Raw genomic sequence first — 13,257 nt, forward strand, 5'->3', positions numbered from 1 at the left:
ACTTCGATAATTTTAGTTGCAACAATTTTATATAATTTTAGTTTCAATAATACTAGAGGTTGCTTATAATGTTTTGAACAGAAAATACTTTGTTAATTTTAGTTTCATAAATATTACTAAAGTTATTTTATTTTGTTTCTACTTATACATTTTATTAAATTTTATATTAATTTGTTTCTAATTACTTATTTATTTTATTTTTTATTTTTCATGCACCATTTTTCATGCATTTACTGATTATTTTGAGCTATAAGACCCTAAAATTGAAAATCATTTCAAATGAACTCTGAAAAGGTTGAAAGTTGGCATGGTATCATCATTTCACCCACATAGCATGTGCAAGAAAGTAGAGAGGCTTACGGCAAAAACTGGATGCACTTCGTGTACAAAACGGATAATCTCTTTCGAAGTATCAGGGTTTCATACGGAAACTCGTCTGTTACAAAGGGATTTCATTTTTTTGAACTTATTTGAACTCCATAGTTTTTCTGTGTTCAAAATGCACCATTCAAAGCCACATCATCAATTTTCAACCTTTTCTGACTTCATTTGTTATTTTTCATGCATTTACTGATTATTTTGAGCTATAAGACCCTAAAATTGAAAAGCATTTCAAATGAACTCTGAAAAGGTTGAAAGTTGGCATGGTATCATCATTTCACCCACATAGCATGTGCAAGAAAGTAGAGAGGCTTACGGGAAAAACTGGATGCACTTCGTGTACAAAACGGACAATCTCTTTCGAAGTATCAGGGTTTCATACGGAAACTCATCTGTTACAAAGGGATTTCATTTTTTTAACTTATTTGAACTCCATAGTTTTTCTGTGTACAAAATGCACCATTCAAAGCCACATCATCAATTTCCAACCCTTTCTGACTTCATTTGTTATTTTTCATGCATTTACTGATTTTTTTCAGCTATAAGACCCTCAAATTGAAAAGCACTACAAATAAACTCTGAAAAGGTTGAAAGTTGGCATGGTATCATCATTTCACCCACATAGCATGTGCAAGAAATTAGAGAGGCTTACGGCAAAAACTGGATGCACTTCGTGTACAAAACGGACAATCTCTTTCGAAGTATCAGGGTTTCATACGGAAACTCGTCTGTTACAAAGGGATTTCATTTTTTTTGAACTTATTTGAACTCCATAGTTTTTCTGTGTTCAAAATGCACCATTCAAAGCCACATCATCAATTTTCAACCCTTTCTGACTTCATTTGTTATTTTTCATGCATTTACTGATTTTTTTCAGCTGGATAGAGATAAGTGACCAAATTAATAGTAGTTCATCATCACATTAAAACCAAAGTACATACATAGTTCAAATTGAACAACATATAGCTCTCCAGAGCATCTAGTTAAACCATACATTGAAACTATGTAAAACCTTTCAATGCAACAACAAATGCGATCATAATCACAACTAAGGTAACAATTGATCCAACGGCATAATGATACCAAGCCTCGGTATGAATGGCATATTGTCTAATCTTTCTAATCTTCAACCGCATTGCATCCATCTTGATCTTGTGATCATCGACGACATCCGCAACATGCAACTCCAATATCATCTTCTCCTCCTCAATTTTTTTTATTTTTTCCTTCAAGTAATTGTTTTCTTCTTCGACTAAATTTAACCTCTCGACAATAGGGTCGTTTGGAATTTCCGGTTCAACCACCTCCTACATAAAAAAAATCTATGTCACGTTGGTCGGCATAATTGTCATAAACAATAAATGAACCAAATAGTTATAAAAAGATAATATATACCACATCCGAATCATAGACAGGACGAGGGCCGACGGGGCGGATACCAGAACCATCGCACTATATAATAACAAGGAATAATAAAAAGTAAGAAAATTAGACAAGTATCCATCTCAAATAAGAATTTTTTTTCTTTCAAAAAGAAGATAAGAACAAGAGGCTCACCACGGTGGTGCCGGCGACGAGATCGGCGCGGGCGATCGACGGTAGTGAAGACGGGGACGGGACGTGACGGACCGCTAAACCTAGAAAAATCTCGGGGAAAATGGAGCTCCGAGGTCGAGTTTCGAGAGAAGAAATATTAACTAGTGTGGCTCGGACATTTCATCGAACACCTCATGTGCATAGGAGGTGAGCTAGAGCACCCAAATGCCCTCCCCTCGCCGGCCAGCAAAAAACTGAGCACGGTGGAGTGCTCTGCTCGCTGGCGATGGGCTATATATAGGCAAATCATTTGTCCCGGTTCGTGGCTGGAACCGGGACCAATGGTTATGGGCCAGGAGCGAGGCCCATTGGTCCCGGTTCGTTCCTAGAACCGGGACAAATGGGTCCAGACGAACCGGGACCAAAGCCCGCGAGGCCCCGGCCGGCCACCTGGGCTCACGAACCGGGACGAATGCACCCGTTGGTCCCGGTTCGTATAAGAACTGGGACTAATGGGCTGGCCAGGCCCGAACGAAAGCCCCTTTTTCTACTAGTGCATGTAGGAGTGCACGATGATTTCATTCGCATTAACCAACACAATAGTGTACTTTGTGAACCTTATGAACAAAGTATACATGGAGTACATGTATAGTTCATCATGGTATTCATAGATAACACATCATCATCTAATCAAAGTCAACCAACCAATATGTTCATATCTTGAATCGGGTAGTGGAGAAAACTCAAAAAACTCCAGCTATATGGTATGTTTAGTAATTGTGAGTTCTGACTTGAGGAAATAGGTCTTCGGGACATGTCATCTCTAGTTACCGTTAATCCCGCAAAAATCATGATAGTGTTTAACTGGCAACAACACAACACAATGACTAAAGTTTAAAGTATTTTGGGATTGAACTATCGATTCATAAATGATTCTCAAGCATTTTCAGGTCGATGGAATAGTTGTACCAAAAAAGAAAAAGAAAGTTAAATGGACCTGAAGTACGAAAAGAGCTTTCAAGAGCTAGAAAAGACTCACAAGTGCACTAGTAGTTCCTAAGGTATACATAAGACCTTTGATTTATATTGTGATGGTTCTCATTTGGAACTAGACTTTATGGTGCTGCAACATGGCCAGCTGAAGCATACAACGAAGAAGCATGACACGGCGAAGGAGGATAGAGTTCCGAAGAGTGTGGGCGACATCTTGTCGGCTCCTCTTCCGACCACTTATTTTGATGAAACCTCGCCAGAGGGCGGGGACTTCCGGCAATTGCATAAAAAAAGAGTTAGGCCCCGTCGAATCTTCTCCCGCTCCCAGCTTCATCGGCTCCGCGCTGGAGCCGGCCCGAACGTCGCAGCTCAGAAGAGCCCGCTTCGCGGAGCAAAGTTCCCTCACAGTACAAAAGCGAGAAGTAGGATGAACTCCGCTCTAAAAATTCGAAGGATGTGGAGTTGGAGATTATTACTCAATATGCCAACCCGAAGTGACCTCGGGGCAGCGTATCGGTTCACTCGACATGTTCCTTCACCATTCCAACTCAAACCTGCCCGCCTTTCCTTGGAACGGGTCTAAAGCATGCTTATTGGGCTATCAGCCCAACTAACCAATTGGAAGTGGAGCTGACCTTCCGAATGGTTTCTCTCGAGCCAGGTTTTGTCCAAGAAGCGGGATTTTAAGGAAAATCGAGCGAAAACCAAATACAAGCACACATGAAGAAAAAAAAGCTAAATTAAGCTTGATGATAGGGTTTAGACGAAACACACACGTTCGGGCCGCTTTTTTCATCTGGGGCTCGACTTCTGCAAACCGTGCGACTGCAGGACACGGACCGAGTCATGGTTGCTGGAGCCCCCGAACAAAATGTCAGAGGAATACAGTTGGCCAATCAGTGATCACCATCGTCCATTCAAACTTTTTTTTTTGAACAGGAAACTTCTTTCCTTTCTTGGTCATACTCCTATATGTGAGAAGACGTGTCCCACTGTGCTGACCAGTATGGTCCAGTTAGTTGGTTAAATAATAGGGCTGTGTCCCGAGTGACACATTTACATCACCACATGCGGAACATAGCCATTGCCGGTGTACCCACCATCACCATGGCGCCGCACATCGCGCTCCTCCTCCTCGCGGCGAGCTTCGCAGCTTCACAAGCGGCGGTAGACTGCGGCCCCTCGGCCGCCTCTCCCTCCCCAGCACCAGCACCATCGCCGACGTCGTCCACCACCGCAAACAGCAGCGCGTTCCGCGCTAATGTCTTGGCACTCCTGGACGCGCTCCCCCATGCCGCGGCGCCCACGGGCTTCGCCTCCCTCTCCCGGGGCGCCGGCCGCGACCGCGCCTTCGTCCGCGGCCTCTGCCGCGGCGACCTCAACCAGTCCGTGTGCCTGGCGGACCTGCAGGAGGCCGCCCGGGACCTGAGCGGCAGGTGCGCCTCCAGCCGGAGCGTGGGGGCGTGGTACAGACAAGTCTACATCAGCTACGCCGACACCAACGACTCGGCCATCTTCGAGGGGCCGCAGAGGCGCATCGGCCAGGTAATCTACGACGCCGGCAAGGTGGCCGACCCGGAAAGCTACGACCGGGCGTACTACGCGCTGATGAGTCGCCTGGTGGCGCGCGCGGCCGCCGGCGGTAACCGCTCGGCGCGGACGAGCATGTTCGCCACGGGAGAGGCGGTGTACGCCCGCGACGACCCCATCGGGACGATGTACGGGCTGGTGCAGTGCATGAGGGACCGCAGCGACGCCGAGTGCCAACAGTGCCTGCAGACGCTGGTGCCGCAGCTTCCGACGTGCTGCGGGGGGCATCAGGGAGGGGTGGCGCTCGGCTTCAACTGCCACCTCCGGGTCCAGGTGTACACCTACTACGACCTGGCGCTCGACGCGCCGCCTCCGGCTCCGGCTCCCCCGCCACCGTCGCCGCCGTCCGCCGGAGAAAACCCCGGTAAGTAACTTTCTCCAACACCAGCGAGAGCGACTGGACTGGAGAAGAGTCGCTGTCTTGACCCGTCAAACTCCGCGTGGATAGTATACTGCCGTCGCCATCGTCCCGAGCCGCCCTGAATTATCCTCCTGCGCCAGTGCACGTACGGGTCGGGCACGCCTCTGATTTGGACTTATGCACGGAGAGACAGACGCTAAAATCGCACCAAAAACACTTGCAGGAAAGGGGAGGCAGTCAAAACGTGCCGTCCTTGCAGGCGCGATTTCAACCGGAACGCTATTTCTCGTGCTACTCGTCGTGCTCGTTTGTGTTTACATGAAGAGGACAAGGACTGGGGCGAACGAGAGAGCACGAGGTACACACGCTTGCGACTTGCCACATGCCCATGGATTTCAGAAAAAAATTTCTAGTTTTTCAGGTACTCACTCCTGTGACACTGTGGCAGATGGTGCTAGAGAAGACAGCAGCAACACGTACGTTAGTCCGGAGCAGTTTACCCTGCCGTTGCTGAGGGCGGCGACGGGCAACTTCGCCCCAGAGAACAAGCTGGGCGAGGGAGGTTTCGGCCAGGTTTTCAAGGTATGCGATCGACCAATTAGCTAGTACCATGCACATTTTTTTTTCAGTGGCAGGTGAGTGCTAGTGTTTACGATGATATATATGTTCGCAGGGCAAGATGCCGAATGGGCAGGCGATAGCAGTGAAGAGGCTGTCCCAGAGCTCCTCGCAGGGGTTCCATGAGCTGAAAAACGAGCTGGTGCTGGCGGCGAAGCTCCGGCACAGGAACCTGGTGCAGATCCTCGGGGTCTGCTTGGAGGAGAAAGAGAAGCTCATCGTGTACGAGTACCTGCCAAACAGGAGCCTCGACACCCTCCTCTTCGGTACGTCCCAATACGAGTTTCCTCTACTATATCTCCCGTTGTCTTCACTCTTCAAGTCCCAACTGTGTGCGTGCGTAGATAGTGAGCGGCGGCGGCGTGGCCTGGACTGGAGGAAGAGGCACACCATCATCTGCGGGATCGCCCGTGGCCTCCTGTACCTCCACGAGGAGTCGCAGTTGAGGGTCATCCACCGGGACCTCAAGCCCAGCAATGTGTTGCTGGACGAGCACATGAACCCCAAGATCTCTGACTTCGGCCTGGCTCGAGCCTTCCGCCCAGACCAATCCAGGGATGTAACCAAGCGAGCAGCCGGCACCCTGTAAGCTACCCAGCTATCTCCATTGTTACGAGCATCTCTCTCTCTCTCTCTCTCTCTCTCTCTCTGAACAAGCTATCTTTTGCTTTGAACTGATGCACGGGATGCGTGCAGCGGATACATGTCGCCGGAGTACGCCTACTGCGGCCACGTCTCCGTCAAGTCCGACATGTACAGCTTCGGAGTCATCGTGCTGGAGGTCGTCACCGGTCGAAGGAACAGCAGCCCCGGCCAAGACAACGCCAACAGCTTGTTGAGCGAGGTGTGGGAGAAGTGGAGGGCCGGGACGGCGGCGGAGATGGCGGACGCGTCGCTGGGCGACCAGTACCCTCGGGCCCAGATGCTCAGCTGCATGCACATCGGTCTCCTCTGCGTCCAGAAGAAACCGGAGCTCAGGCCCGACGCGTCGGAGGTCGTGCTCATGCTCAGCAGCCAGTCCAGGTCGCGGCGGACGCCCTCCAGGCCGGCCTTCTACGCCGGCTCCACTGGCGGCGCGGTCACCGCCTCACGTGCTCGTCGTAGCGAAAATGTTTCAAAGAATGGGGTGACCATGTCGGAGCTTGAACCGAGGTAGCAGGGTACAAAATAGCAAGTTCGCCTACACATTTGAATATTTGGCACCTGTAATAGATAGTAGTAGTATCCGGAAAAAACGACCAATGTGTATGGAGATGGATCATATTGTCAACTTTCAAAATTAAGGGCCTCTTTGGTTCACGGGATTATAAAAGCGAATTCTTAGAAAAAACATAAGATTGAAATGTTGTAGTTCACATTGTACATGATTTGAGTTTCTCTGATTGCATCACTTAAAAAAATAAAGAATTCAATTTATATCTGACGTCCGAATTTTAGGGTTAAAATCTGATGCCCTGAGGTACGTCGGTTCCCGACCAAACTCATGGCAAATAAGCGCTGCAGCATGGCAATTTTCTGTTGATGTTTTGCGTTGTATGGCAATTTCCAATGTAGAACATGGCTTATCCTTATATACAAACTTGACATTTTTATTAGTTTTCGCAAGGCAAACCTGGTTGTCAGATTTTTTTAGCACTAAAAACCTGACATCAGATTTTTAACATTTCCAAAAATAAATAAATTTTCCAAAAGGTTTGAGTGGATGCTAGTTTCCAATAGACCGGAATATGGTAAAATGGTTGGGAAAAAATCGTATATGATTTAACCCTACAAATCACGCGAACCCACCTGTGGTTGGATGGTTAGGAGGACAGTGGTATCCCCAGTCCACCAAGGTTCAAGTGCTAATGCTCGCATTTTCTTGAATTTATTTCAGGATTTCTGGTGATGTGCATTCAGCGGGAGGAGGCGTCCTGTCGACTACGAGGCGCGTGTGGTGACATCGTCAATCTGAAGTTGATATGTCGGATCAGTCTCTCCAAGGTGCTCATAGGGGTAGGGTGTGCGTGTTTGTTCATAGGGGTGAGTGTACGCGCGTATTTATGAGCGCATGCGTCTGTGCTGTCTTCTAAAAAAAGAATCACACGACCAACATAGAATGTTTTTTCTAGGAATTATAGTCCTTTGAAAATATTGTGAAATTCCTTTGAATCAAAGAGACCATTGTTAGAAGAGGACCACATGTACACACAACCCACAATTCATCGGGACCCTCTATTGGCAAATTGCCTGGAAAAACATCAAGTCAGTCACTTTTCTTCGTAGATAGAGCCATTCAGAGTCGCTCCCCCTTTCGAACCCACTTGAAACCCTAGCCACCACGGCCCCCTACCACTGGCCCTCCTCCTCGCCGTTGCCTGAGGTCTCCCTCGGCAAAGCCAATGCGGACGCCAAGGAAGGCGACAACAAGGCAACCCCTTTGGATTAGAGCATCTCCAATAGGTGCCCAATAATAAGGCAGGACCACTTTTTAGATTAAAATAGTGCTCCAATAGATGTCCTATATGTAAAAAAATACTTCAAATTTGCAACACCACCAAAATAGGTTAAAATAGTAGCTATGTAGCATCACCTCTCTATATGTTTTGATGTTTAGACCACACGAGCTCGCTTAAATGATTATGATCATTCATATGCAATCCTAGCAGTGAATCTTTTTATGTGATGAATAATTACTTTACCTTTAGATCATCATAATTGTATGTATTGTTTATAAATATATATTACTCCTCATTTTATTGTTCTATCCATGTTTAGATGAAAGAACATTAGTGAGACTGGTGTGCATTAGATAGAGTACACCCATATTTGTGAATTACATTCGGTGATAGTAAGAGAGGGAATACTTAGTTAGATTTACCTCACTAAAGATAAAAATATTGCTTGACTCTTTACTATTTTAAATATTTCGGGCACATGTAAGTTACGAAATACAGTACCTATCATCGGACACGGCAACATGTACACGTCATCATGGTCTAATTACACATACACATTCGGCCACATGGAAACAACAAAGTAACTGATACCCAATCAAAACAAAGAAATTAATCTCACACACACACACACACAAGCAAGCAACCATGCATGTGCACACAGCCTGCATGCACGATCTAGCTAGCAGCAAAGATCGACGAGATAGACCACCCGGCCAGTGGCTATACTATCCGTCCTGCTCGTTGGCGAGCATCCGGCGGTGGACCTTGTCGATGAACTCGGAGGCCTTCCGGTCGATGTCGCGTTCGGCGTACCAGTGCCGGGCGTAGTCGTCGTCGTCGCTCGGCCGCACCCTGTGATGCTGGTACCTCTGCTGCGGCGCTGCCGCCACATGCTGCTGCTGCCGCCTCGCCGCCGTGGCCTCTTCCTCCTCCTCCTGTCTCTTGTTCTTGAACCCGAACAGGGACGCAAGCGCCGCCCTCTTCTTCCCGCTCCCCATCGCGCAAATCTCTCTTGCTCTAGCTACGCTTAGCTCCGTTGCAAAATGTGCAATGGTAGTTTGCTTGGTTGGCTGCACGGAGACATGGTGTGTGTGTAGGTGTGTATTTATAGTAGCTAGACATGGCCCACCGCACGCGCGCATGCTGGCCTTGAGTGATTGATTAAGGCGACGATCGCCGCGGTCGTGTGGATGGTTAGGCGAGTGATTTGAATGATTAGAGGCAGTGCAGCCGCGGTTGTGCGTGGTGCTTTTTGACTGGCCATTCCTCGACCGGGCCGTGTAATCGATCTTCATTTGTTTAGTGAATCCACGGTGGTTAGTATTGACAAGCAAGTGAGCAGATGGACACTGGAGCAAACAACGGAAATTAAGAGGACGACAAAAAGGCAAGTGCACCAATCAATCTATTTGAAAGAAGAACTGGGAACCAACGAAATCATATCGCACGTGCATGCATGCGTGTTCAGTGACACGTAACGGCTGAGCGCACAATGGTGCACACTGCACAGGTAGCGGTCGACACGTACGTACGGTATGAATGCATTCATGGAAAGGCCGAGTTGGGCAGAGCAACCGTAAGCTGAAACAGAAACGAATAGAGACGATGGATACGGTCAGGGTTGTGAATTTGTCAAGTCCACAACATTCTTGCGTACAATCAACTATACAGGAGTTGAAATGTACGTATTCGACGTCAATTCCTAAGCAGGGCCGGTCCGGAGATTTTGGGGGCCCGGGGCGAAACTAGAACCCGGGGGCCCCTAATATAAACCTCTTTTGGGATATTTATAGGCCTTACATCGATTTACATGAATATGTAGATATCTTAAAATGCATATGTTTCTTTAGTATGACAACACAATCAAATAAGGCGGCAATGCATACCTTGGCCATCATCAACGCATCATGTGCTACTTTATACTTGTTCTTCTTGATAATTTTTTTGCGTTTTGATGAAGCATTAGAACCATCTCGTATAGTAATGAGGACAGTGAGTGAATTTTCATTTACACTATGAGAAAATCATGGAATAGAAAAACTCACTATATTACTTGCTATCATATGCAGATCGAAAAACATCATGTCCACTTTTATCCTCAAGATCTAAGATGGTTTTTTTATGGAGAACCATATGAATGGCTTTGAGAAATGCTTTCGGAGCATCACCATAAAACCAAAAAATTGATTATCCAGTTAAATAAACGAGTTCATAAAGAATTCGACACAACTTAGTGGTTAATCCCACTTCAGTAGACATCATCCAATGCTCCTAGTTTTCATAATCCAACAACAACACCATGGCTCCTAATTTTCGAATGCAAAGCGTAGATCCACTTCAGAGTGACTACCGTTTTTTCCCGAGGTAGCAAGGAAGAGTTTAAATCTCAAAATCCACACATCCCTAGAGGATTCAATCAAGAACCAAAGGATCCTTACCAGAATCTGAAGACAGGCCTACTGGCGTGCGCCTCCTCCATCGCTGCCGTGCGGCACTGGCGACTGCGGCGATTGGGGAATAAGAGGTGGGCGTTCTACGCTAGGAGGGCTTCGGGAACAATGGTCAGGACGAAGGTGTGCAGGGCCAGGCCCAATATCTCCCGCTGCTCTCTTGGGTAGGCCCTGTTGTGTGATCGCAAGAAACAGCCAAACGTACAAACTACTGTTCGTTGCCTCAGAAAAAAGAAAACGTACTGCTGCTCGTGGTGTAATCTCTGCTGCATCGCCTGCCTCTCTATCGCAAACCTGCGCAGGAGGGGGCCCCTCGATTGTGGGGGCCCGGGGCGGCCGCCCCCCTGCCCCTCCCTAGGGCCGGCCTGTTCCTAAGAACAGGGCCTATTTGAGACGCCGCAAGGACAAAAGGATTCCCGAAGTTGTTGGTCGGCTAGACGACCGGTTGGCTGCATGCATGCCTGCATCTGCGTGCATGACTGCGTCGCGGCCCAAAATTTCAAAAAGGTGCACAGGGAGAACAAGGCCTCTTCATATTCACACCCTGAGCTGACTAACCTGGTGGCTTGGTACTCGTAGTAGTATCACAAAGGGAAACGGTTCGGTTCGGCGCACCGGCCCAAACTGGGCCGGTCCTTCCTCGTCGCGCAACGCACACGCACGTGGACCCACGTGGCCGCTTGACCACCGCTCGTCACAGAAACGTTATCCTCACCCCCACGCGAATATCTACCCAGTTTCTTCCCCTGCCGCTCTTCTCTCTGTCTCTCAATCCCCACAATCTCAACGTCGGTGACTGTGCTTGAGGTGCGCCGAAGCCGACGCGAGCGGGGAGCTGCGTCCATGAAGCGCCACCACGACGAGCTGCGCCCATCGAGCGAGGTCGTGGAGCGGCCGGCCTGCAGCGGAGGCTGTTTGTGTCCTCGGCCCGACGACGATGCGCGGAGGGGATGCGCTAGGACCCGGTGCTGGAACCGGCATGGGGATTTGCTTCAACCAGCGCCGGCATTTGCTTCAACGGCGAGGATGGTGGTGGATAGCGACAACGGTGGCCGTCGTGGTAAGTTGTTCCTTTTTTAATTTTTGCTGGAACTTCTTTCGAATTTTGCTGGAAACATTTTCTCGATTTGCTGCAACAGGAGGGGACAATGTCGGGCGACCACGGCCGCGGGTGCCATGATTTTTGCTGCACAGATTTTTTTGCTGGAACCAGCATTTTGACTTGTTGCAGTCGGCAAGGATGGTGCTGGGGCGGCTACGACGACGACGACGTGATTTTTTTTTGCTGCATTGATCTTTTTTCTTCTTATGAGGAACCATTTTTCATTTTTGCTGGAACTATATCAATTTTTTGTTGGAAGCATGTGTGTTTTTTGCTGGAACCATGTCAATGTATTTCGCTGGAATCATAGCATTTTTGCTGCAACCACATTATTGTTTGCTGGAACCATATTAATTATTTGATGGAACCATGTGTTTTGCTTTCAAGCTGGCGTTGCTTTGTTTTTTCTGCTGCAACCGACGAGCGGCGATGCCGACGGCGAGAGACGAGCGTTGGGGAAACAGCGGAGCTTCCAGGTCGCGCGGGCATGGACCGATGGCACTTTTTATGTTTTGTTTCCTTGTGCGTGCGGGAAAGGACAGGAAAGGGGAAGGAAGAGGAGGCGAGATCTGACGGTTCGCTACTTCCAAATCGGATGGCTAGCAGCCGACCGGCCGAAAGATTAGGCCGGCGTAGCGCCGGCGCCTATCGTTGCCCTATCACAAATCTACTACTTCCTCCGGTCCATATTATTTGTCGCTGACTTTATAGAGCGTACAACAAATTAACTAAGCAGTCTATTACTGCTGGCAAGCTCTGCGCAGTGCCAAGTCATCGTTTGGGTTGGTACTGAAGACTGGAGTGCGTTCATGAGTTGGCAGAAAGGAGCGAGATCAGTCTGCAGTTTGTTCGGTTTTAGTACAACCGAATAAATGCCTAACTGCACACGTTCCTTCTTGTTTCAGATGATCACTTTACTGGCTAGAGTAGATCATCATAATTAGCCTAGGTGCACTTTTTTCCCTCAAAAACAAAGAGCTTAGGTGCACTTTGTTAATCCATGCATGGTTCTTTTCGTCTTGAGCTAGCTTGCTTGCTTGCAAGTACAACGACAGAAACACTTCTTCCTTTTGTCTCTCTTTGACGGCGACCATATGCATGGCTCTGTTTGCTGTGTTTCGCCCAATCGATTTGTACCGCCATTTGCCTGCAGCAGGTCTCATTTCTCCTGGTAACACAGCTTCTACCCAGCGAGGGACAACCTCGATATTAAGAATCAAAATTTTCTTTTGGCTCCTTCTGCAACAGACTCAACACAAGGAGATGGAAAAAAATTCCATCTTCAAGATTATGCTTGCACTCTCGCGCAGAGACCACTGAAGAAACCCACCATCTGGGTCTTTTTTGGACTGTACTTTTGCTCAAGAATGTTGCCATGTTGGGGTAGTGTCAAAAATGCTCTTATATTATAAGACGGAGCCAGTATCAGATATGAAGAGAAGGTTCTCCTTTTTACATCGGGTTCAGTTAGCTAGAGATGGCCTTCAACAGACTTTTGGATGGTGGTTATCGTTTATGCATGCTGGAACCTGTGGAAGCAAAGGAATAACAAAGTTTTTCATAACACCATGCCAACACTTCAGAACTGGCGCAATAACCTCAGATAAGATCTTATCATTTTCCTTTTTTTCGCGGAAAGAGAAGATCTTATCCTTGTCAACCAATAGAATCAAGCAGAAGCACATGGCTAGCATATGAACACTTGGATTTAGCAGCATCTCTAATTCTTAGATACTGGCTCTACTCTCCCACTTATTTAGCAGCATCCCCTGCACATACTCACTTCTG

At 47.7% G+C, this 13,257-nt stretch overlaps 2 protein-coding genes and 1 long non-coding RNA gene across 3 annotated transcripts; 2 read left to right on the plus strand and 1 right to left on the minus strand.

The window, feature by feature from the left end:
• The first annotated feature begins 3,901 nt into the window (after positions 1–3,901).
• Positions 3,902–6,791, plus strand: LOC109772089 (cysteine-rich receptor-like protein kinase 10). Its single transcript, XM_020330792.4, has 6 exons — positions 3,902–4,864; positions 5,085–5,219; positions 5,310–5,443; positions 5,535–5,745; positions 5,824–6,064; positions 6,176–6,791. Exons 1-6 carry the CDS (start codon positions 3,979–3,981, stop codon positions 6,633–6,635), a joined length of 2,067 nt encoding a protein of 688 aa, XP_020186381.1. The 5' UTR covers positions 3,902–3,978; the 3' UTR covers positions 6,636–6,791.
• Positions 6,792–8,419: 1,628 nt separating this feature from the next.
• LOC109772099 (uncharacterized) lies at positions 8,420–8,984 on the minus strand. The gene has a single exon (XM_020330802.4). It carries the CDS (start codon positions 8,913–8,915, stop codon positions 8,643–8,645), a length of 273 nt encoding a protein of 90 aa, XP_020186391.1. The 5' UTR covers positions 8,916–8,984; the 3' UTR covers positions 8,420–8,642.
• A 2,157-nt stretch (positions 8,985–11,141) lies between these two features.
• Positions 11,142–11,793, plus strand: LOC141022574 (uncharacterized). The gene is made up of 2 exons (XR_012183771.1): positions 11,142–11,427; positions 11,507–11,793. It is a non-coding gene; the product is annotated as an uncharacterized lncRNA (long non-coding RNA).
• Positions 11,794–13,257: the final 1,464 nt, after the last annotated feature.

The sequence above is a fragment of the Aegilops tauschii genome, chromosome 5 (genome assembly GCF_002575655.3).
Source record: "Aegilops tauschii subsp. strangulata cultivar AL8/78 chromosome 5, Aet v6.0, whole genome shotgun sequence".
In the NCBI taxonomy this organism is placed as follows: Eukaryota; Viridiplantae; Streptophyta; class Magnoliopsida; order Poales; family Poaceae; genus Aegilops; species Aegilops tauschii.

What these genes read in the sequence shown, in the direction of transcription:
- LOC109772099 (XM_020330802.4), bottom strand. Translation starts at nt 8,915, where the DNA reads ATGGGGAGCGGGAAGAAGAGGGCGGCGCTTGCGTCCCTGTTCGGGTTC.
- LOC109772089 (XM_020330792.4), top strand. Translation starts at nt 3,979, where the DNA reads ATGCGGAACATAGCCATTGCCGGTGTACCCACCATCACCATGGCGCCG. An exon ending in CCTCGACACCCTCCTCTTCG is followed by an intron (nt 5,746 to 5,823) that starts GTACGTCCCAAT and finishes GTGCGTGCGTAG; the next exon opens with ATAGTGAGCGGCGGCGGCGT. An exon ending in AAGCGAGCAGCCGGCACCCT is followed by an intron (nt 6,065 to 6,175) that starts GTAAGCTACCCA and finishes GGATGCGTGCAG; the next exon opens with CGGATACATGTCGCCGGAGT.